Source organism: Fusarium redolens (assembly GCF_020744475.1).
Source record: "Fusarium redolens strain MPI-CAGE-AT-0023 chromosome Unknown BKA55scaffold_1, whole genome shotgun sequence".
NCBI classification, from domain to species: domain Eukaryota; kingdom Fungi; phylum Ascomycota; class Sordariomycetes; order Hypocreales; family Nectriaceae; genus Fusarium; species Fusarium redolens.
Genome location: NW_025763664.1, coordinates 895,613 through 917,800, shown reverse-complemented (window position 1 = coordinate 917,800; position 22,188 = coordinate 895,613). Strand labels below are relative to the sequence as shown.

At 49.0% G+C, this 22,188-nt stretch overlaps 7 protein-coding genes across 7 annotated transcripts; 2 read left to right on the top strand and 5 right to left on the bottom strand.

The window, feature by feature from the left end:
* Nucleotides 1-221: 221 nt before the first annotated feature.
* Nucleotides 222-4,207, bottom strand: BKA55DRAFT_498767 (uncharacterized protein; the record flags this gene model as incomplete). The annotated part of the gene is made up of 4 exons (XM_046186583.1): nucleotides 222-2,752; nucleotides 2,799-3,017; nucleotides 3,064-3,135; nucleotides 3,184-4,207. 4 exons carry the CDS (start codon nucleotides 4,205-4,207, stop codon nucleotides 222-224), a joined length of 3,846 nt encoding a protein of 1,281 aa, XP_046056032.1.
* Nucleotides 4,208-5,454: 1,247 nt separating this feature from the next.
* BKA55DRAFT_548158 (uncharacterized protein) lies at nucleotides 5,455-6,183 on the top strand (the record flags this gene model as incomplete). The annotated part of the gene is made up of 1 exon (XM_046191096.1): nucleotides 5,455-6,183. A coding segment is annotated over exon 1 (194 nt), but the record flags the coding sequence as incomplete, so codon positions are not given.
* Nucleotides 6,184-9,326: 3,143 nt separating this feature from the next.
* Nucleotides 9,327-11,390, top strand: BKA55DRAFT_531921 (uncharacterized protein; the record flags this gene model as incomplete). Its single annotated transcript, XM_046189262.1, has 4 exons — nucleotides 9,327-9,429; nucleotides 9,492-10,168; nucleotides 10,227-10,604; nucleotides 10,662-11,390. The coding sequence occupies 4 exons, from the start codon at nucleotides 9,327-9,329 to the stop codon at nucleotides 11,388-11,390; spliced, it is 1,887 nt and encodes a 628-aa protein (XP_046056030.1).
* Nucleotides 11,391-11,457: 67 nt separating this feature from the next.
* On the bottom strand, nucleotides 11,458-12,343 carry BKA55DRAFT_682350 (uncharacterized protein; the record flags this gene model as incomplete). Its single annotated transcript, XM_046198326.1, has 2 exons — nucleotides 11,458-11,951; nucleotides 12,007-12,343. The coding sequence occupies 2 exons, from the start codon at nucleotides 12,341-12,343 to the stop codon at nucleotides 11,458-11,460; spliced, it is 831 nt and encodes a 276-aa protein (XP_046056029.1).
* Nucleotides 12,344-13,040: 697 nt separating this feature from the next.
* BKA55DRAFT_682349 (uncharacterized protein) lies at nucleotides 13,041-15,120 on the bottom strand (the record flags this gene model as incomplete). Its single annotated transcript, XM_046198325.1, has 6 exons — nucleotides 13,041-13,111; nucleotides 13,179-13,317; nucleotides 13,374-14,039; nucleotides 14,098-14,484; nucleotides 14,545-14,575; nucleotides 14,606-15,120. 6 exons carry the CDS (start codon nucleotides 15,118-15,120, stop codon nucleotides 13,041-13,043), a joined length of 1,809 nt encoding a protein of 602 aa, XP_046056028.1.
* A 1,162-nt stretch (nucleotides 15,121-16,282) lies between these two features.
* BKA55DRAFT_682348 (uncharacterized protein) lies at nucleotides 16,283-16,915 on the bottom strand (the record flags this gene model as incomplete). The annotated part of the gene is made up of 2 exons (XM_046198324.1): nucleotides 16,283-16,597; nucleotides 16,631-16,915. The coding sequence occupies 2 exons, from the start codon at nucleotides 16,913-16,915 to the stop codon at nucleotides 16,283-16,285; spliced, it is 600 nt and encodes a 199-aa protein (XP_046056027.1).
* Nucleotides 16,916-19,635: 2,720 nt separating this feature from the next.
* On the bottom strand, nucleotides 19,636-21,861 carry BKA55DRAFT_531916 (uncharacterized protein; the record flags this gene model as incomplete). Its single annotated transcript, XM_046189261.1, has 3 exons — nucleotides 19,636-20,811; nucleotides 20,859-21,559; nucleotides 21,618-21,861. The coding sequence occupies 3 exons, from the start codon at nucleotides 21,859-21,861 to the stop codon at nucleotides 19,636-19,638; spliced, it is 2,121 nt and encodes a 706-aa protein (XP_046056026.1).
* Between the last annotated feature and the right edge of the window lie 327 nt (nucleotides 21,862-22,188).

Genomic DNA, 22,188 nt, shown 5'->3' with positions numbered 1-22,188 from the left:
ATCTGGAAACCATCCAGAATAATCTCCAATGTGCCCGCTCTCCCCCTCATGCTTTTAGGCTTCGAGTCATCGTGAATCGTTGATTGCGTGCCAATATTGCAATTTGCCTTATCCAAAATGACAAACTGCCGGTTAAGACCAAGGTCCTGCTACATATCCCAAAGACACTCGTCAAGGGTACTGTCGACATGTCTCGTCACTTCTCAGATCGAGACTACCGATTAGCCGCCCTTTCGTTCCGATTCGTGCTTGGGAGGCTGCTCGCCAGTTCCTTGTTGTCCGTTGTTGTTGGCGCCCTTCTTCTTTCCCTTGCCTGCTTTTTGCCAACCGCCGTCGCTTTCACTTCGAGCTCCACGAACGTGGCCATTTTCTCGGACTCCATTGACCTTTTGAGAACCCGTCTTCTGGTTCTTTTGAGACTTTGTACCCTCCTGAGGCTCCTGAGTTCGCTCTTCGGTCTTCTGGCTGGACTTTGGTCCCTCCCCTCGTCCTGTCTTAGGGCTGTTCTGTTTATCTGACTTCCACGGTCCATCCTTTCGAAGAACTGTGGGAGAGGGAGTGCGGTTCTCGTAAACTGGTGAGAGATGAGCAAAATCTTGACCAACTGGTGGTCTGTTAATGCGATTCTCAGCAATGGCAAGATCAAGAGGAGCAATCATGCCATTCTGGTTTTGACGTGACATCAGGCGCTGGCGTGTCGAAGGAGACAATCGAGAGTTTGCCGCCATCATCGGGTCCTGTACAATATGAGGACTTGCCATGTAGTAAGCACTCATCATCGCAATACGATCGCGGAATGATGGATCATCTGCCGTAGATGGGGCTGCAGCCATCATTGGAGCAGCGGACCCACTGGCCACTACAGGAACCGGGTTGTAGGCACCTTGCTGGTTCATAGCTCCCTCAGGCACAGCCTGCGGCATGATGGGTCCGTCGACAGGAAAGCTGGGGACACCATTTGCACCGTGAATCTGCAGGGAGTTATCAAGGTTAATCGACTCATCCGAGGTAGTGCTATCTGGTCCAGAGGGTGGTTGGCGTGGGCTTTGGGTTACGCTTGTCTTTAGACTAGATCCATTAACGACCAAGGGGCGCGAAAGATTCTTGTTTTGACCTCCAGGGAAAGGCCCTTGTGCCAAAGGTGCCGATGATGCAGTGGATGAGAAATTCCGTGCATGGCCCAAAGGTGAAGGTGATCGCGATGTTCTCTTCATTCGGCGGTCGAGAATTGTCTGCGGAAGCTGATCTGTCGAGAGTCGTCGTCGTCCTGGGCTCTGACCGGAGACATCCCCAATAGCAAGACCGTTGGTAGCAGCTTGTGGTTGAGGCTGCTTGCTGGGACTTGGGCTTTCCGACAGGTAAACAGAATATTTGCCCTCTTCCGATTGTGGCGAGTCTGTGTGTGCCTTGGGAGTCTCGTCGAATTCTGTATCATCAGACATGAAGCTTGGAATTGGGTTGCCGTTAACACCTCGAGAATGGCTTGGACCATTGTAAGATTGGGCACCAAAATAACCGGGAGCTGCTTGTGCTGTAGACGGAGATCGAGATGCGGGCTGTGAATGCGAACGAAGAGTGCTGTTCGATCCTTGAACACCTGTTTCATTATTTATACCATTTCGCTGAAGCGGGCGACGAAAGTCTTGGGTAGCACCCGAGGTACTAGCAGGAGACGAGGGATACGTTCCATAACTTGCACCCGCTTGAGGAAAAAAGGGCGTGCCCAAACTCATACCATATAGAGCATACAAGTCAGGTCGCAGAGGAGCGCTGAGCGGAGGGTTATCAAATGAATTTGTCCTGGAACGATCTGACGTCTGTTGTGACTGCTGCTGGCCAGATCCCGTACTTGTAGACATCCTCTGTTGTTGCTGCTGTTGACCCATCGCTTGAGCCTGAGCCTGGGCTTGATGCTGCATAAATGCTGGTGATTGACTGGCATACAAGAGTCGCATGTTCTCCTGGTGCAACGCCATTTGAGTCATAAGATCCTGCTGTGCGTACTGAAACTGGAACTGTTGGTTTTGGTACCACTGTAGATCCTGCGCCATGTTGACCGGCTGCATAAACATATTGTTGTTGTTGTTGGCGTCGAACTGTGGAACGCCTGCAGATGCACGTCGATTCGAATTTCCGCCTCGGTAATTATTGTTATGTCTTCCGCCACGGTGGTTTCCACGACCTCCTCGGCCTGAGTGCGTCTGTGAGGAGCTCCTAAGCAGAGCAGGCCGAGGTTGCGGTGCTGGTCGAGACCATACTCTTTCCTCCTCTTTAGGGAACACGTATTGCTCGCATGCCTCCTCGAAGTTTGCCACCGAAATCAAGTCAAATGCTCGACGTAACTCCATATGTAAACCGCGAAAAGAATAGTCATCGGCGGTGTTTCCGAGGTTACGGGAAGTATTGAACGGCTCTTCCACACAGAGCTGGTTGTTGATCGCGTAATGCCACTTCTTTTCGTGCTTTGTGATCAGTTTGCCCTGCCGCACCGAGAGAACGTGCTTATCGTAATCAAACTCGTGAGCGTAGAAGCGAAAGAACTGAAACAAAAGCTCTGCAGTAGATGACTTGTTCTTTTTTCCAAACCCAGCCAGTTTCTCAATATCGTCCGCGAAGTCGGGGGTGGTACCGTCAGGTTTGGGTAACTTATGTGGCGATTGATGCAATGCAGGAAGAACGGGAGGGCTGCGCAACTGCAGGAACGCGATAATTAAGCAGATCCATGTGTAGGAACTCAATGTGCCACCAAACGCTATTGAACCGTTAGACAAGTTAAAAAGGGTGGCAAAACAACATACCGGCATCATTGACTATTCTTCTCCGTGTCCAATACTTTATAATCATTGCAAGCTCTCGAACTCGGGGGTCAATATCGATATATGTTCGAACCATGCGTGTATTTTCGAGCGCAAGGGTATTGTTGACATTCATGTCGCACGCAAGGCCCAGTTCAGGATCCCAGATCTTGACAATGGGCACTTTGGCGGCCGAAATACAGACAACCTTCTCCATTCCCCCTATTGATGTCAGCGAGTTGTTGGCGAATTTGAGAAAGATACATACGTTTAGCTAGGAGGTTGGCGATCATGCAGACATCCTCCAATTCGCGCCATGCGGTTGTGATGCAAATGTCCACTAGATAGGGTTAGCATGTAATCATGCAGATTGAGGGTGTGGACGTACCATCAGAATCATCCGAACAAAGAAGATTCCCAGAAGACCCAAAAAGATTCACGCGGATATCGTGTCCTGGCCATTCATCGTTGAAGGTCTTTTCGAGCTTCGAGACTAATTTCTTTCGATTCTCCTCGACAGCGGCGGTGGGAAGTAGTCGGTCGTAGACCTCTCTCATATCGGTCGCCAACTTTCGCTCCTCATCCTCGGTCAACTTGCTCTTGACCGTCCTCAAGTCCAGCTTTTCCAGACGATCATTGCCGACCGAATACGGTATTCTCCTCCGAGAATTTATTTGGGCAGTCTCGTATTTGCAATTCGATATTCGCGGCGGTAAAGGCTGAAGTGAGGATAACGTGCTATGTGTCTCAGAATAAGCTGATCGTGGGGAATGGTTATTTGTTCCCGTGGGCGACGGCTCGCGGTCCTCAAGTGAAAATTGGCGAGCGTGCTGGTGAGGCGTCGAGGGCACTGAACTAGAGTGGGACTGAGCCGAAGGTGCGGACCGTCGGGGTAAATGCCTCGATGAGTCGGCGGCCTGCTTTGAAGACATTTTGGACGGAACCTCCTTGGAGGCTGCAACCGATCGACTCTTGTCTAAATTCTGATGTGACCTACTCCCATGGCCTCCAGCTGTGCTCCCCTTACCGGAGGCGTCTCTTAGCGACACCTTGCTAGAAGATCGCGACCGAGGCGCTGCCTGGATATGAGGAGCAGAGATGACGGGAGGGAGTGGCGGTGTCTGCAGGCCGCCGCCGCGGGATGGGGAGATGAGCTTATTGTAGTGGAGGAGTTGAGCGTGGTAGATGTTGGACTGCTGTGGGAGGAGAAAGGGGAGGAGATCGAGGTGAGAATGGAATTGTGTGGCGGACGGGTCGGGGAAGAAGGAGCCCTCGACGGCGGAAGCGCTGTGAGTACTCGTCGCCGATGGTGTCGTCGGATTCGGTGTGCTCGATGATATCGTCGAGGCAGATGTCCAAGGACTGGAAGGATAAGGATGTTGAGGTTCGGCCGTTGTGGTCTGGGCGTCCATATGGAGCAGCGAGCGAGCCCCGGGACGGTTCAAGTGATTGCGGGGACCGACGGCAGTATGCGTGACGATGTTTGGGTGCGTCTGGGCTCGTGGGGATCTCTCTTTGCTCGGTGGCGGCGAAAGCTGTGGAATATGGAAGGAAAATGGAGCAGCAGAAAACGTCGTTGCAGTTCTGAGCGCTAGAGAGGGTCTCAAGATCTCAGCATGCGATCCAATGCCGAACGAAGTCTATCGTGAAAGCCAGGGGGCGAATCTCAATCTGGTCGCTGAGAGGCGCTGTTCCTGGGTGGGAATAGCGAACGAGCCCGTAGAAATGGAAAGTTGTACGGAGCAAGAAAGTACTGTAAAACGAAGCGAAACGATAGCGTATACGACCGAAAGGCAATGGCGAACACAACAAGGGGCGCCGAGTGCGAGTGCGAGTCGAGATGAGTGAGGAATTGCAGTTGCAGTCGGTATAACAACAATTTCCCGGGGCGCGGGATAATGATGGAAATGTAGGATTCGAGAGATGGTGAACAGTACAGTGGACAGTGAACTATGGACGTGTCGGAGACGCTTGTGCTTGTGCCTGTGGGGGGTTCTTTGCCAAAAGGGGGCCGCTCGGTGCGAGGGACGCCGGTTCACCTCGACTCGTCTCGTCGGGAGAGGGCGAAACGACGGTGCTCGCTGTATTGGATCAGGGCGTAGAAAGGATCGGGTATAGCAGAACGGAATAGAACCAGAAGCTCAGAGGAGAAGAATCGTAGTAGAGTTGATAGTAGAGAGAATTATGAAGAAAGAAAACAGAGACAAAGCAAGATTGGAAAATGCGGATGTGTATGGGAATGACAAGAGATGGCGTCTAGCGGGATAGACATGGGACATGGACATGGACATGGAGAGCCCGTTTGGTTTAGTTTAAGTTTTAGTCTGAGGGAGAGAGATCAAATCAATCAATCAAGACAAAAAAGGCGAGAGACCTGGACACTGAGAAACTGAGAATGAACCGAGCCGAATTGGTTGGACTGGTCCTTCTGATCTGAGGGGAACGATACCTCGTTACGGTAGTCGTTGTTATTGGGGAGACACAGCACAGGCCTACAGGGCACACGGGGAGTTTTAGTTAGTGCAGCAGGTACCTAGGGGATCTAAGGTGAGGGTGTGAGGTACGAGTCGCACTGTACCTGGGACTCGGGGGTTTGTTATGTGCAGCTGTACTGTAAATAGTCCACACCTCCGAGAGGATAAGCTCACCTGCAGGTAAATGGACTTATTCAAGAATGAGCTGACCTAAGCCCTATTTACACTCTCGCCTTGACCACTTTGGACAATCTATTGAGGTGTATTTACGGACTAACCTTTGCGGCTGTTGCTCAAAATTCACTGCACTCATTGGGTAATCACAGTGCTGAGTACAGTGTTTCCAGATGGCCGCTGTCACTCCAATTAGCCCGACACCTCACCGTCCGCCACAGCAAATAGGCCTTTGTAACCTTGAGAGAAAGCGGGGATAATAGAGCAGCCTCAGCAGAGACGACTCGAAGCAAAGATCAGAACAGGGTCAATGTTTTGAGTAGACCGGAGGGATGGGAACATTTGGCATGCGGCGGGTGACTTTGACAGTAACAGCCCAGGGCGCAGAACGGGGCGAGTCTCAGGGTCACCACATACAAAATGATATCCATCTGAACAGAGAGAGATCCACCAACCTAACGCCCACCGCGTGGCCGCAAGCCTCCGCAATATCTTTAGTTATTAGCAGTGAACCTAATGGAATTAAATAGCCCTGCCCTGCCCTGGTCTGGTCTGGCTTCTACTTCTGGATGGAATAATTCCAACCCATAGGACGCGAGAGTATCTTATTTCGATATACCGTGCGATTTGCCGACATTGCTGACTGTTTTGACCTCCACGTCGTATTAACAAAGAGTCAACGCAATTAATTGTTGGGCCCAAGATTGCCTCTCTCAAATCACATCACATCACATTGACCGCATCCATTGACGATACGCTGTACGACACAACCTGTAGACAGCGTCGTTAACTTGTCGGATTTACAGCTGCTTCGCCCTCATGGCACCTCCTGGCTAGCGCTGTGTCAGTATCTACAGGGGAGGATACCGAGCAGGGACCCTGATTCTGCTATGGAGTCCACCCCTGCCGCTGTACGGGCAGTATCCACTTGTCCTAGCCCTGGATCTATCCCCGGCTGGTGACTCCTGGCCGCTTGTGATGCATCCATGCCATGCCATGCCCAGACTTGCTGTTTGTTGTGCCGCTACCAACCACTAAAGTTACATCACACATAACTTTATGTCAGATGATACTTTATCATAAAGTCACCATCCATCAGGGGATCTTGTTCCTGAGAGGGCGGGTTCTGGATGTCGAGGGGTCGGTCCTCCAATTCCCCTCAAACTCAGGACCCCTTTGTGAGATGGGATTTCTGGGTTTGGGCAGCACGATAGTGATCATTGATGGCAAAAATAACCCAACGTCGCAACAAACCTGAAAGTGTAAATGGACATCCACGGACGGATATGTCCGTGGCGGGTACGGATATTGTGCCTTACCTGCCCTGCAATTCTGAGATGCAGCCTCAAATGGAAGATGCTGTGTTTGTGTGGGGAAGATGCAGGTAAAGCTAACTAATCTGCGACTGTGATGATGTCGGCATGTGTGTGGAGGAGAACGTCCTCCCTTTTTGATGCATTTGTAGACATAGACATGCCTAGGGTCGAGATATTTACACTGCAATGAACATGATGTATTTCTCTGATAAGCTTGATACAGTAGGAACCTGTTTGGATTCAGTCAGAAGTCGTTGATAATATGACCGTGATGTTCCAGGGCGTTTGTTGGCTCTCGTTTCCACCCCGTTTATACACATCACACCCAATCGTGATATTTCAACTCAACTTGAACCAAATTATCCACCTTTTGCTGGGCCGTGAACCAACACAACACGACTTGATCAACTTTGATCAATCATCAGTGCCAACATCAGCTAATACGGGAATGTTTGGTGAACACGCCCAACAACGGCCCGTGTGTTTCCCTCCTAACTTTAGTCTATCCCCTGGACTCCCAGTACACGGACGAACAGGTCAAGCGTGCTCTAAACTTTGGAGAGAGTTGTGGTTGTACCTCAACATACGTCCATACAAACAGCTCGCTCTCCGCCTCTCGTCATGCTTCGTGCAAAGGCTGAAGAGTCCCCACCAAACTATTGAATCGAATTCTGCAAAATACGAAAAACCCAACAAAATACCTATGTAGCAAAACCTCAATAACCCAATTTGAGAATGCCGAGGCACCCTCTTGTTCTCGACGGTAGGACAGTTAATGCGCATGTCTCGTGATGCTCAGATTATCTTTTGTAGAGGATACGCCTCACTCGTATCTTTACTTAGCATCTCGATCAACTTTAGACGGCGTAGAATTCTCCATCATGTCTCACCAAAAATCAGCCTCTTACTCTTTCAAACCAAAATTTCTGCGCCACTGCCATACCTTTGAGTCTCCCTTCTGGGCCACCAAATAACTCTGCTTAAACTTAGCGTATCCCTTTTCTGCCAATCTCAGGAACAAGATCAGCCTCAACACATGATAATTACCTAGAGAGATACATGTTGAGTTAAGCTCATCCCTTGCGGGTTGTGGAGGTCAGTCAATCAATCTTGGCCAATCTTACTCTCGGCGATCTGTTACGTAGTATATATCTTCTTCGTATCACCTGCGATGCGGTACGTCTATACGATTTCCCCGTGTCTATGTACTATTCTTGTTCTCTCACTCAGGTCAGCACTGGACACGTCTTGGTCTCGGGAGATCATCCACCGGCCTCAAGCCACATGAAGGGACAGGGGAGGTCTGGAACTTAACCTTACTCTGCCAAGTGTTTATTTGTTTTGTGGTTTTAGCCATGTCTTTTCAGCTCGTGTCTTCTATTGACTATGGCGCACACACTTTACAAGCAACTATTACCGCTACAAGTACGACCACACCTTTTTGAGGTCTATTTAGAGTGCCTGGGTTGCTCAGAGTTACCTAGTCGGCCGTTTCCTTCGGAGCTGAAGCACAGTGTGTTTGTCTGTGACCAGTAAAATGTCGTGCCTTGACTTTGCTCAGGCCGAAAGCTGACTTCAAGCTGACGAGAGGTGGCTGTAAAAGTTGTGGGTTGTTGGCAAGTGCAAGCCATTCTAACTCAATTGCTCTTTCCATGTATGATACTGAAGCAGCGGCTGGCTGAGGTAAACAATTGGACCCCCGCTTAGGTACCTTTTCCAACCTGAGGACCTTCTTCTCTTGCTTCCCCACTTTGACTCCCACGATATCATCATGTCGATATTACCGCTTCAGAATATCATTCCACTGCAACAAGCATATCCGTACCTGGCGCTCACATCAGATACGCGGCAGCCAAGCGGGTGCCAACTCCAATACATGATAATTTCTTAGCCTATCCGACATTATCGGATGACTGCTCATTTATTCATAATCACAAGGGCCAAACGCCAACAAACGCGATACCTGCAATTTCCCAAACGACGTCATTTGTGATCCGTCTTGAACGACCAAGTGGTCGACGAAAAAAGGCACTGAATCTGTGCAACAACACAGCCAGTCACAATGTGCAAAAGACACCCTGAAAAGTCCCAGAGACCACATTTTCCGGTTCGCTGCCGTTTGCCCCAGCGGTCAAGAGCGTTTTATCACAAAGCCATCAAATAGGCCAGGGTTTTAGCAGGAAACCAATGCTCGTTTCCGTCTGCGAGATTGATTGTCATTGGTTGAAATGATTGCCGTGCTTCTCTTTTGCCAATACAAACGTCGCGGACCTGGCTACATATGCCACCAAACCGCGTTCAAGTGCACAGAACGGGCGGGCACATTATATGGAAAAAGCAATATCCATCTCTGGATTCCACTTGATGCCTATTTCTTTTGTCTGTATGCTTAGACTACCGGAACTGTGGGAGACTGTGTTCTTTGCGAGTGTCGCATGGCTGAAATGAAGCTTGATTTAAGAGTCCAAGGTCGGACATGCAACTGTTGGTGTCACATATAACCTTGATATGCAGAGGAAGTGGCTCTTACTCAATACAAGTCTCCAACCCCTTTCAATCGATACACGATGGAGGAAGGCCGAAGTTTTCATTGGATGTCGTTTTGCTGTCTGTGCCTTTTCGACTTTTGCGATGGAGACAGAGTGATAAGACCTGGCCATCCTTCTGAATGTTTGTCTTTTCACTGAAGTCTGCTCCTTTGAGTAGTTCCGATTACTGATTTGTCGCTATAGCGGGTTCTGGTGAACCAGCAACGGTTGAGTTTGACTACGAAACATTGATCTTCAATCCGGAAAGCCCACGGTATATTCCACCACGCCAGTGGGGGAGATCCAGGTCGTTCGTCCTTGCCGCACACCTAGATTGTCAAAAAAGATTTCCTCCTTTCGACAAGCACGTTGTATCGAACCTCCTATGCCATGATTTTCCGCCCTCGGAAGCCCGGAAACGGGAAAGACTGCTGTTTCTTCAACAGCGTTGCTTTGATACTTTCGGGGAGCATGCAGATATCACTTTGAACGCTCTTCAAGAACAGGCTCGAATAGGCGTCAGAGACTTAATTCTTGCACCAAACTTGGTCAAATTCCTTGCTGGCAAAACGGCCAGATATTTGCACTTCGTTGTAGATCCATCAAACCCAATCTGGGGCCTATCGGCCACGTTCGAAAACGCTCGTTACCTCCAAGGCCTTTCAAACAAGCCAGGTAGAAACGCATTCTTGGTGGTCTCTCAGCCGCAGTCAGTTACCTTGGATGGAGTTTATTTCGCTTTAGACCACCTTGGCGTCAGGGCAGTCTCCTTTGGTGAGTCTGATATAACACGAAGCTCCAACCATGAACAGCCGGGAATTTGGTGGAGTTTCCTCAACACCAACAAGGCGCAGCGGTACTTTTTGAAATGGTACAGTGATGTGAGTCGGCCCGTAACTTGAGCTAGAGGCAGAGAATTAACAAAGACGAACCGCGCAGGGCTTTAAAATGCGCGATTTGCATGTGGTGGAATCGCCAGAAGACGTTCTGCCTCCACTAGCAAGGTGGTCGTTGCTACCACCAAATCCAGAAGCCATCTGGTACTTGAACCTTGATGACAGGGCCTATGGCCGACACTATTTCAAGGTTTTGGAGTGTGACAGCACTGAAATCACTGGCTACTCATCATGCTTACTTGATGAAGACATTCTTTATCTACACAGTCACCGTGAGGGCGAGGACTTGTCATTCTATCGCGAAGGTCGAGGAGACCGACTACACGCAGTGTGGCTCTATTTTCCAGTCGAGAAGCACGAGCGGATCGTCGAAGTCTGGCGCCTTAGGAGGAGACCAACATTCTGGCGCGATATCCCTCTGGTACGCTGCGAAGGTCGGACTGGAAGATAATACGTAATGAGAGCTGATGCAATATAGCTACGAACGAACAAGGGACGCGTTTTCTTTCTAGGAGCAAACGCCAGCATGGCCCAACCAGAAGCCATCTTCGAACGTGTGGCCTTGTTGACCGCACAGCCTTCTCGTTTTTGGTTCAGTCTTCGGGGAGATGGCGTCGACTGTCTTGCATTTGACTGTGAGGACAAACGCCACGATAAGAACGAAGCTCCCCCATCTTTCCATGATCCATCTACATGGTCCTCGAGGATGAGTGTCCAGCAGGTCTTCAACAAATCGGTCAGACTTGGAGCTGTTACCGGAGTTGTCCCCTGCAGATCTTGGATCCCCGGGTCTACTGGGATTGTCGGTCTCGTCTTTACCTACTCCGATGGATCGAGGGAATCAGTAGGACAAGTCCGTCTTGATCATCTCCTTTCACCCATCGAGGTTGACCCGAACGGAGAGATGTGGCTAGGGGCCAGACTACTTGACCCCAGCGGCGCAGTCGTTGAGTCAATGAAAGTGATCCCGTCCTCTGGCCAAACCTTCCATGGTGGAAACCCTTCTCAGGAAGGGTTGACCTGGTTAAGGATACTTTGGCGGGGCCGGTTGGACTGGAACTTTTTGTATAGCCAATGCTTCATCAATGTCAGTGATCAGGTCAATGTACATCAGCATATGAGCATTGATATGTTGCTGGAGAGCTGGGCTGGGAGGGAATGGGAGAAGGAGGAGGTGTCGGGACAGCTTGTTGTACGTGCCCGTTGATAGTACACAGTGGCGCTCGAAGCACATTCATTTAACATTTCTTTCAAGACATATGTGTTCTTTAGTTTCAGGCTAACAAGATTCTCGCTCCATCTTCTAGCTCCATAACATCATCTGCCCTCGCAGCTTTCCCACCCCAAATCACCGTCCCAGTCCCATCAATAGCAAAAGCACCAGCTTCCTGCCACTTGTTCCCCATAGTCGTCAAAGGTCCATCGTCTTCTTCATCCTCCACATTGTTCGTATTAACCGGTTTCTTCTCATTCATCTCCTTTCTCTGTATCGCTCCAGCAACTTTCTCTCCCAACCACCCCGACTCTTTCCACCCCTGCACTTGTGTCGTTGGATTGAGTACATACCACATACTACTCGTGCCCAAACCCCATGCTGCATAAATAGCCCTCTCCTCGTCGACTATAACGCGAACGCTCCATGCGCCGCCGAGGAGGGATACCCATTTTTGAGTTGCTTGCTCTGAGGCGTGGGATACCGCTATGCATGTTAATGCATCCCCATACCGATTCGCCATGGTACGAAGATTAATAAATGTCTTTTGAGCAACTACACTCAATCAGCACAACCCTCTCTCAAGACTTGGGAACGGCCGGCAACTTACAAGCACAACCAACACACCGTAAAAACACAAGCAGAACTCTCTTCCCCCCACCAACCCTCAATTTCATCGTCTTATCAACCGGCGCTTTATCTCCTATCCCCGGCAGTCTCCCCACAGCAACAGCAGCAGGCGGAGGCGTCAACCACGGCTGAACAGTAAGCGGAAGAGAACGAATTGACATCCAAGACGTCCAGCCTGAATCAGTTTCATTATCGAGATCTGCTGGTGGATTTTTGCGAAGTTTGTTTGGTTCGCGCTTCTTTTCTGAAAAGTCGAATACGTCGCTTGGTATACCTGCTTTTTTGAGGGCGAGTTTGGTTGTGAATGATGAGAGCATCGTGAGGAATGAGATGAGTGAGAAGTGAGGTTGGATGAGACTAAGGTAGATTGCGGGCCGGGCCGAAGGAGATATGGGGTGAGACAATTATAGGCTGAGCATATCACGGCAATGATGATTTAATGAGATTAATGAGCGCAAGTTGTTATGTTTGTTCCTTGCGTTGTGAAAAAGATGAGACGTGGTGTTGAGTTGAAACTCCAAACAGGGGGTCGTGATATGACGCTAGTAGGGGTTTGGAATGGGGACGACTGGTTTAGGGTAACGCGAATGGTAAGGCTTCGCCGGCTGGAATGAGAAGAGAAAGTAAAGGGAGTAAGGTATCTTTGCAAATCAGAAAGCCAGCAAAGGTGTTGTACATTGTTCAAGTTTATTGTCTTCCTACGCGGGCTTCCGATCCGTAAGTAACATATCAAGACGATGTCAGAAACAAAATTACTGAGACACAACGACTTGTATGCTCCTTGCCTTCGGAGTAGTTGTAGCAAAATGTTCTAGTCAATTGAGTAACGTTTAAATATTATTACCCTATCACCTCGAGTTTAGGGAAATTATGATAGAACTTGGGTTGAACTGTACTAAAACGAAGCATTACTTCTCATTCACCCAATGTTGTGAGCTCTCTGTCGTACATAATCCTCTATCCTGCGCAAATCATGTCTCCAATGAATAACCTTTTGGATATTCGATAAAATTTTCAAAGCCCGAAGATGTCGTAGTTGTCATTGTTTTCGGCATTTTGGTAAACTCTCTCAAGATTGTCTGGACCTAGTTGTAACTCAAGTTAGCTGTAATATTCGTAGTTACCGGAGATGTTCTGCAGAAGCCAACTCACCAACATCCCCAACCAAGATGGACAATGATTTGACGATCGGCTCCTGTCTGGCCATAGTAGCGTGCTCAGCGAGGACATGACGCATCTCGTCTTTTAGTGTACTGCGCTTGTCATACAACAGTTCATAGTAGTCATCAGGCTTTGTCTTTGTCCAGTCCAGGCGCCCACTCATTGGCACTGCAATGGTGTTTGTACGTTTGACAGGCTCGTGATAATCCCCGTCTTCGCTAGAATCATCCCCTGCCTGGGAGACGTCGTCCGTTCGTGAGATTCGTCATCGACGTTATCAATTTTCTCATCGGAAGAGACAGAGGATAGTGGTTCTGAAAATCCGAACCAGTCGATTCCAAATTCCACTAGGTGTCTGTTCGCTTCTAGAACATCTTGAGAAGTACCCTTGTACTGTATGAACATAGTATCTGAAATCACGGCCTTTGGTGTTCCCAGTCTGTCGGGGCGAACCTCCCCGACAGAGCTCCGAGTACCATTAGTGTAAGAGAGCAGCAGGCCGGTGATCTTTTCGCCCTGGCCATGGTACCATAACGGGAGCATCATACAAGGCGTAATCTCCCTGACACCATCCAGTTTCGCCGATGTATAATAGGCTGGTCGATGTCTTGGGAACAAATGGGTCGGCCACTCCAGCGCACTTCCCCAGATAGACTGGATTTGACGCTTTTCTGGGTGTCTCCATGTGGACACGGAATCGAAGTGAAGCCACGCGATGTCGCAATAGTATGACTCTGCGTGAAACATACGACAGGGCTTGTTCTGTGGTAATTTAGCAATGGCATGATATGTTGCACTGGGCAGATCAGCCTGGGTACCAACGACGAAGCTGCGGCTGTAATTCGTGACGACCTGTATCGCCCAATGGTTAGCAAAGCCTCACAAGCTGGCAAAAGAGGCCAAGGCTTACGATGAGTGTGGAATGAGTTTCGTAATAGGTGCGGACCCAGAGTTCTGAGACACTCTCGCCAGGGCTCATGGCAAGATAGAGTCGCGTGACAGGATAGATGCCAAATCGGTCATAGTCCTCAGGAGCTGCTGACGTTCCGGCCTGGTGAGAATTGAAATGAAGAATGACATCGCCTAAAACAAGGAAAGAATAACCCAATGTCCCAGGCTTGTTCCAATCAAAGGCTCGTACGAATTGGGAATCAAGGTCTTTAGGAAGTGGGATTTTTGGCGAGTGCTTGACGGGTGCTGGAGGTATAGCCCATCGTATCTCACAAGGGCCATCGTATTGGAACTCCAAAAATCTGTCTGGAGATTTGACAATACCCAAGTGTCGAATCTTAACGCCCTGAGCCCAAGCGATGTCAACAGAATTTCACTGTTGAGTGGTAATATTGGCAATACTTACATCAAGTGTTGCTTTCAAGTAAAACATGCCCCTTTGTTGGGCGTGAAAGGTCCACTAGTACCCTTCAACTTGCTCCACGTTAGGGGCTTCATCATCTTCGGTGACGATAATCTTGTTGACTCCCAGGCCGCTATGGCGGATGAAGACATTGGGGAGTTTCTCGGTATTCCAATCAAGAACAACGTCCTCGTCACCACCGCGTGAGTCATACGAGAACGACCGGATGTACCGATTGCCCTCATAATGAACATACTGAGCCCATAGTGTCACGCCGCGGTGGACAGGGACTGATATGTTTCCTTGCCGGAGCGGATGGTTCTGTAACCAATGCTGTTGGAAAACTCGTATGGCTCGTTCACGAGCAAAGTAGACGGCGATGTTTCCGCAAACTTCTTGGGGGACACGCCCACGAAGAACCTGGAAGAGGTCCCGTGCAAAGGTGTCCTTCAGCCAGCGGCGGCGACGATGTTCCAGACGTTGGTAACCCTCAAAGGGAAGGCCAGGGTAGGTCGCGGCGGCTACGCTGTGGCACGACTGAGCACCGACAACCAAGAAACATTCACGGTGATAAGGCATCGCGAATCCCTGTGAGGCACGGTAGGTGCCGATCTCGAATGTTGGGTTTCTTCAGGCTGTAACATATATATAAGCGGTCAAGTTTCGTGTCAAGATGGGTAGGAAGGCCTAAGGATCCTTACATGAGTTCCATGAAATGATCTCATCGCCTTCAGAAAATTCGAACCTGCAGAGACCACAAGAGTGTAGAACGCCGTACGCGCGTGAATAGATATTCGTCATAGACACGTAAAGCTCAATGACAAAAGAAAGAGGAAGGGAGAAAATTAAAGAAGAAAACGAACAAAGCCCAGGATCTTCGATGTGAGGCCTGGAAATAATTAGTGAAAACATTGCTAAGGTCATTCAGAAGTTGCTCAAGTTTTCTTAAAACTAGCGATCAGTCTCAAGCTCCACACCCCCCCTCGCCTCAAACAGAGAACGGCAGCCACTTCAAGGCAAGGATATGTTGAAGAGATTAGATATATTGAGGGACTTACTAGATTGTGTTAAATGGAACACCCCAGCGGGAGTTCAAGACTTGTTGTTGCGCGGGAAGCGCGAAGGTGCTGTGCTGACTTCTCAGAGTAATGTGGATGAAAGGAAGAAAAGTGAAGAGGTCAATGAGAAAGAGGAGCACCAGGAATTAAATAGCGGGCCAAAAGCCATTCACTGACCAAGGCTGGTTGATAGGGCAGTCGTGCGGGTTGCTTAAGAGCAGGCGTCTGGCGCTGCAGGCACTGCCACTGGCAGACCTAAGGTATCTACCTAATGCTCCAAAGCCCCAAATACCCGTCTTAACCGGAAGATGCAATAGAAACCTAGCATTAGTGAATTTTACATGTATGTTTGTTCACAGAAGATCCAATTTGGAGTACGATGTCAAGGGACACCCTTTACGAGTCTAACTCAGAATCATGATACACTACTCCTCGGTACTTTGACATCCAACAACATATATACAATCAAGTCCTTCACCCAAATCTCCCCATGCGAATCCTTCCCTTACCATTGCTTGAGCTAAGTAAACAGTCTCTCCTTCCAAGCGCTGCGTTATTTAATTCCCGATTCTTCATGAACCCTGTCACACTGGCCAAGTCTGACTGCAGAACTTCCAGAGACTCTGCCCCCATACAAGATCAGCGCCATTGCCTTCCTCGTGGCTTCCAAGACTCCAATGCCCTCATGTCTCTTCCAACGAGGACCGAAATGGTTTGACTATATGACCCAGTGGCATACCAGGGGTAGCCTCTTGAGCCAGTACCTCCAGAAGTTCGTCCAGGGACTCACTATCGTCTCGGTGGGATGGATGACACAGTTTTTCACTGAAGTACCAGTCCAGACACCCTCGCATAGGAGTCTTGATATATGGTTCGTCCCATTCATCAGGCTCCTCGAACGACATGAAGTCAACACCAGATGCGTCTTCTTCATGTGAGGGGCGCCAGCTGAGTTCATCCGTCTCTGGATAGCATATCCACATGGTCTCAGAGGTAACCTAGATTGGATCAAGGAGCAAGTCAAGACGGACCTGGCCAACACAGCGCTGGCGGCCATCTTCGTGCCTAAACAAGAGCCCAAGGATCGCATCAGGGCGGTTATCGCGCCAGGACTGACACGGAGTAATAGTCTGGACTCCATCAAGTTCAGCCGAAGAGTAGTGGTACTTGCAGTCGTCAGGAAACAGCTCAAGCGCTTTGTTCCGGCAACTATCGAGGTTGAGCTTTATGAAGATCGATGCACCTTCAAACCTCATCCATGAACCGGCCACATCCCAGTTTGCGAAGTACATGCGACAAGGATAGGTTTGTGGCATAGTCCCGACAAGGTCGTACTAGGCATGCGTGTTGTACCCCTCAGGTTGCCGATACTTTAGCTGAGGGCCAAGGGTGAGCAAGCAGCCCTTACTCGTTCGAGGCTAAGAGGCTATTGCCAATAAGAAGTCAAGTTTATCTAACTCAACACTCACTACAAGGGCTGCCACTATGGCGTCAAGTCCAGACCTCCGAAAACGCTCATCCGAGTCGACAGGGAAATATATCCAAGAGTATTGATACTGTTTGGTAGTGCCGAAGTCGTAAGGATGTTTCTCACCGGCTTTGTGAGGAATAATCTTCGTGACGGCATTATCTCAGACATAAAAGGAGTGACCGAAAACGTCGGGCTGATTCCAATCGATAGCCCAGATGATCTCTCCATCGAACCACATATTTGAACAAGGAATCGGGGGCTCAGGAATAGGATCCAAGGTCGTTGGTAGCACCGACCACCGTAAATCATCTGGATACTTCGGGCAGTCATCAACATGCTCGTAAGCTGCTAGCTCCCGAAGCTTGATCCCCTGTTGTTGGTCAGCAGCGATTATCTTTTTCAATACGATCGTTTTATATCAAATCTTGCTTTTAAATAAAAAGGCATTTCGCTCGGCGTGCGTGAACAACGTCCACCATTTTCCGGGCTGTTTATTGATCACAGGTAGCTCGTTATCAGAGATGACAATGCTCTAAGTGACTACCAGATAATCATAGGCGACGAAGATGTTCACGTTATACTCAGGGTCTGAAAGGATCTGAGACTCATCACCACCAACAGGATGGTAAGATAGGGATCTGACATAGCTAATCCCTTCATAGTACACATACTGAGCCCAAAGAGAATTGTCATCGATAGCTATGGAGATACGCCCCGGTTTGGGTCGATCTTTTCTGAGCCAGTGGTCACGAACGACCTGAACCGCTCGCTCTTGGAGACAGTATTGCGCAATGTTGTCGCAGACTTCACGTGGCAAATGGTGGCTAATAGTCTGGAAGAAAGTTCTCTGAGAAGCTCTTCTTGAGCTAGTGCAGACGACGTGCTTGGAATGAGGGAGGCGGATATTGGCCTTCTACTAAGGGTTCGAGGATGGTTGCATCGTAGATACCAGGATCCAGTCGCTGATCGGACATTAAATCTGGTTGGGCCACATCAACGCATTCGGCATGAAAGGTGTGATGGGGATAGACAATGGTCCACCAGATTTCAGGCTTTGAGTAGGTTGTCATCCAGGGTTCGCACTTTTCGTCGAATAGGCAGGTAGATATCAGAAGCGAACTACTTCAATTGTGGGAAAGGGAGCATATAAACGACAACACTGTCATGAATGCGGAAGTCAAACCTGCAGAGGCCGCACGGCGGTGAAGACCTCTATTAGCCTTGAAATACGCTGTATACGAGCTGTCGCTGATACTATCGGAGTCGATAACTTCGTGGTCTTCAAATTGGAGTAGTGCGCACTGTCGTTCAACTGTCGGGAGCCTGCAGCAGCAAGACCTGGACAGGGAAAAAGAGAAGGCAAACATTTAATCACACAAGGTTATTTACCATCATGGACAGAAAGCCAAATGCCTTCGATCTCGGCTTCTCACGATGCGCATACTCTCAGGAGAGGTTTCCGATACACCCAAGAGTAACCGAATCTGTAGCGCCATCATTGAACAGATGATCCAACTTGGGGTTCAACTGAACATTACCCGCTCCGAAAGAGTCTCTCGTAGTCGCGCTTATGAAATATGCTTTGTTCATTCAAGAGACTAAAATGTAGCTGAAAGAATGATCAAATATTCAGCAACAGTTTCTAAAGAACGACGAAAGTGGTATTCAATGCGGAATAGAGTACCTACCTTGTTATTTCTCAGACGAAGGAAGGAAGATTAAGGATGCGAACTTCCTTTGATACACCTATCTGTAAAGGAAAGTAGGACTGACCTCCGCCTCCGCCCCCATCTCCGTGTGGTTCTGCTAGGCGACGTGTTGCTCCCTCTCATCAATATTTTCCAGTACCATATCAACTCACATATTACCTTGCTTACATATTTGTTGTCGTTATATTCTATGAACTACCGTGGCGAGGCTACTTGCTGTGGAAGTTCGGGTTTAGCCACTGCCGTATTTCTCATCACGAAGGCAGTATCCGAAATGAGATACAGCACGTTTGGGAGAAGGATGTCGAGGTGGACAAACCCGAGGAAGCCATTGCAGTGCTAATTGTAGCTCCCAGATGCAATCAACTTGCCTTTTAGATAGCTTCAAACCACCAAGAGTATAGAATTATCGCTGTATTCTTTGATTCCTATTGGAAAAACCCGTTCTCATTGGTCCAAGCGATGTCAGCATTTCATAGGTTGGACGTGAGTGTTCTTAGGGTGAGGTTCCATGGACCACTCCTTAATTGTTCTTGAACTGTAAGGGATTCTTGTGAGAAACAGTCACACAATGAGTCTTATCTGAATAACATAGAGTGCATAGCTTGTATGGCGAATTGGACACTACTAGGTCAAACGATCCTCCGACAGCGCTCAAGACTTTGACCAATAGCTTAAACTAGTGATCATCGTGAGATGGACTGAGTTGACTCCCACAAGAGTAAATTCGCATCATCTATCTATCCTCATCCATCAACCTATTGCTATTCTTGCAAGTCGCAAGTACACTGACATAACATCCTCAGGATGTGTTCACAACCCGGTAACACTCTATCCCATTGTCCTCTAAACGCACTCAAGGATCGGTCTCCCTGACACGAATCGGCACAGCGAATGTGTTGATCTCTAGGTCAGCGTACTCCGGTGCGGCCTTCCGACCGGCCATAACTTGGCCGATTTCATCCCACAGCTCCTCTTCCTCAGCATGCCGGACAGCACTCCTCCAGCTCGAAACTGCCCATTCGAGCCTTCCTCTCAATGGGATTTCAATGTACTCCGTATCCTCGCTGGGAAGTGGTTCAGAGACATATAAAAGGGTGAACTTCATGTTCCATGAGTACGATTTTATCTTTCTGTTCGTGCAGCCTAGCCAGAAGTTGTTTGAAGAAACCGACAAGGGAGTGCTGAGGCAATCAAGACGCACTTGTCCAACACAGCTCTGACGGCCATCACCATATGTCAATAAAAGTCCGACGACTTGACCAGCGAATTCGTATTTCCACCCTCGGCAAGGGGTGATAGTTCTGACGTCGCTCAGGCTCGCTGATGTGGTGACAAAATTGTGGGGGTCAATAAGCAGGTTGTCAGAGGCAGGGAATGAATATTGTATCTCCCGTTGATCCCATGAAGTCACACCTTGAAGATCCCCCTTACTATCGTGCTCAGAAGGTCGCTCGAAAGCAAAATAGGTCCACAAATGATTGGCTCTGCAATAAAACATGCGAAAAGGCCCTGCTGGTGGTAAAATGGCAATTGCCTTGTACGTGAATCTGAGGGTTCCATCAATGGGAAAGCCACAGGTATTATCGAGGCCAGGAGTAAAGCTACGTCCCTTGGTTGTTCGAACGATGAGTGTCTCGACCTCTTCTCGGCCGAGAAATCTATGCCTTCCCTTGCGAAGCCAGAGTTCAGAGACTCGTTCATCAGGGTCTATTGGCATGTGAAACCATAAATCGTCGGTTTGGCCGTACTCGTCCCTTGTCTGCGGTTCTGGTTCCCCAAACTTGTGCGAAACGATGCCACGAATCAGGTTTTCATCCACGTAGAAGGAGTACCCGCAGATGCCAGGAGAGTTCCAGTCTACAGCACGAACAGACTCGTAGTAGAGGCGATCATGGTGGTGGGAACGCGCTGCTAGAGGAATCTGTGGAAATGAATCAAAGTGATCTGGAAGAACTCCCCAACATCTTGGTTTGTACCTCATGTCGGGCTCATGAGTATGGTAGACTCTCAAGAACCACAGCTTGATTGCCTATTTCAATCGATAAGCACGAACCATGTGAAAATAGGTGAACTTACATCGATTTGTAGTGCGAGCCGAAATGGAGTCTCTTGGTGGCGATAGATTGCCCACGAGAGCCCTGAGTCCATGTTCAGAGGGGGCAGCTCATCATCCTCTGTGATAATAACCTCGCGTATTCCTAGATGGTCCTCACCATGATAGATGTTTACAGAAGCCTCGGGTCTATCATTAGCGGCCCTCTTCCTGAATCTGGCCTTGAAGACCAATGCGTCTTGTTTAGCGAGACGACGGGTTGACAAAGACTTGACATAACGCTGCCCTTCAATCTCGACATGCTGCGCCCAGACAGAAGTATTCCTCCCAAAGCGTATGACTGGGTAATGAACTTTGGGACGGCTGGGGTCTAACCAAAGATCTCGGAGAATTTGGCAGGCTCGTTCGCGCATACAGAAGCTCGCAATGTATTGGCATATCTCCTCCGGGAGACGACCACCGAGAGACTGTCTCAGATCCATGGCAATTGATTCCTTCATCCATCGTGTGCGACGCTTAGTCCAAGAGGCAGGAGGCCGAAAAAAGACCTGGAGCCCGCCGGTAGCCTCAAACAGAACGGATGGCCAGTTTTTGGTCAACGTTTTGGGGTTGAGTAGTGCAACACATGCTGGGTGATATCCGTACTCAAGCACAAGACGGCTCTCAAAGAGAGGATCGTACTTGCCATACCAGATGCGGGGATAACGTTTACTCCCTGGCTTGTCTGTTATGTGTCAGTGATGCCTAGTATCATTAAATTCAGCGGACCGGGTAACACATACAAACAACAAACTCTTCACCAGCATCAAATTCGAATCTGCAGAGGCCGCAGCTTGGGTAACACATCGTGCGTAACCAGACACGATCATCACTGTCGCTTTCTGAATCATAGTCCGAATCGGAGTCCGAACTGGAGTCGATGTGAGGGTCAAGACGGAGCAAGTCGTGTTCATGAAGAGCGTCTGAGTTAAGATCGCTCTCATATTCGCTAGTCGCGACCGATTCTGCCTCGTGGGAGGAGGACATGACTGAGGATTCTCGATGACAATTCCTAGAAGTGATATGCAGATGAAGGGATTTTCGATTGAATAGAAAATGCGGGAAGAAGAGATTTCTGCAGGTGGAAGCCAAAACATTGGCCCTGATTCACTGCCTTGCTTCCAGGAAGGTGCAGTCACTTCCAGCTCATTCACTCCTTCCAATATCACTGTCACTGGCACTGCCGCACCAAAACAAAGTTCACCAGTTAAAAAGCCGACAAAAAGACTGGGTCATATGGAGGTGAATAAATTATTGCTTTGAACTTGACAAAGAGAAGGGACAAAACGATGCACGGATATGCTGAGGCCAACA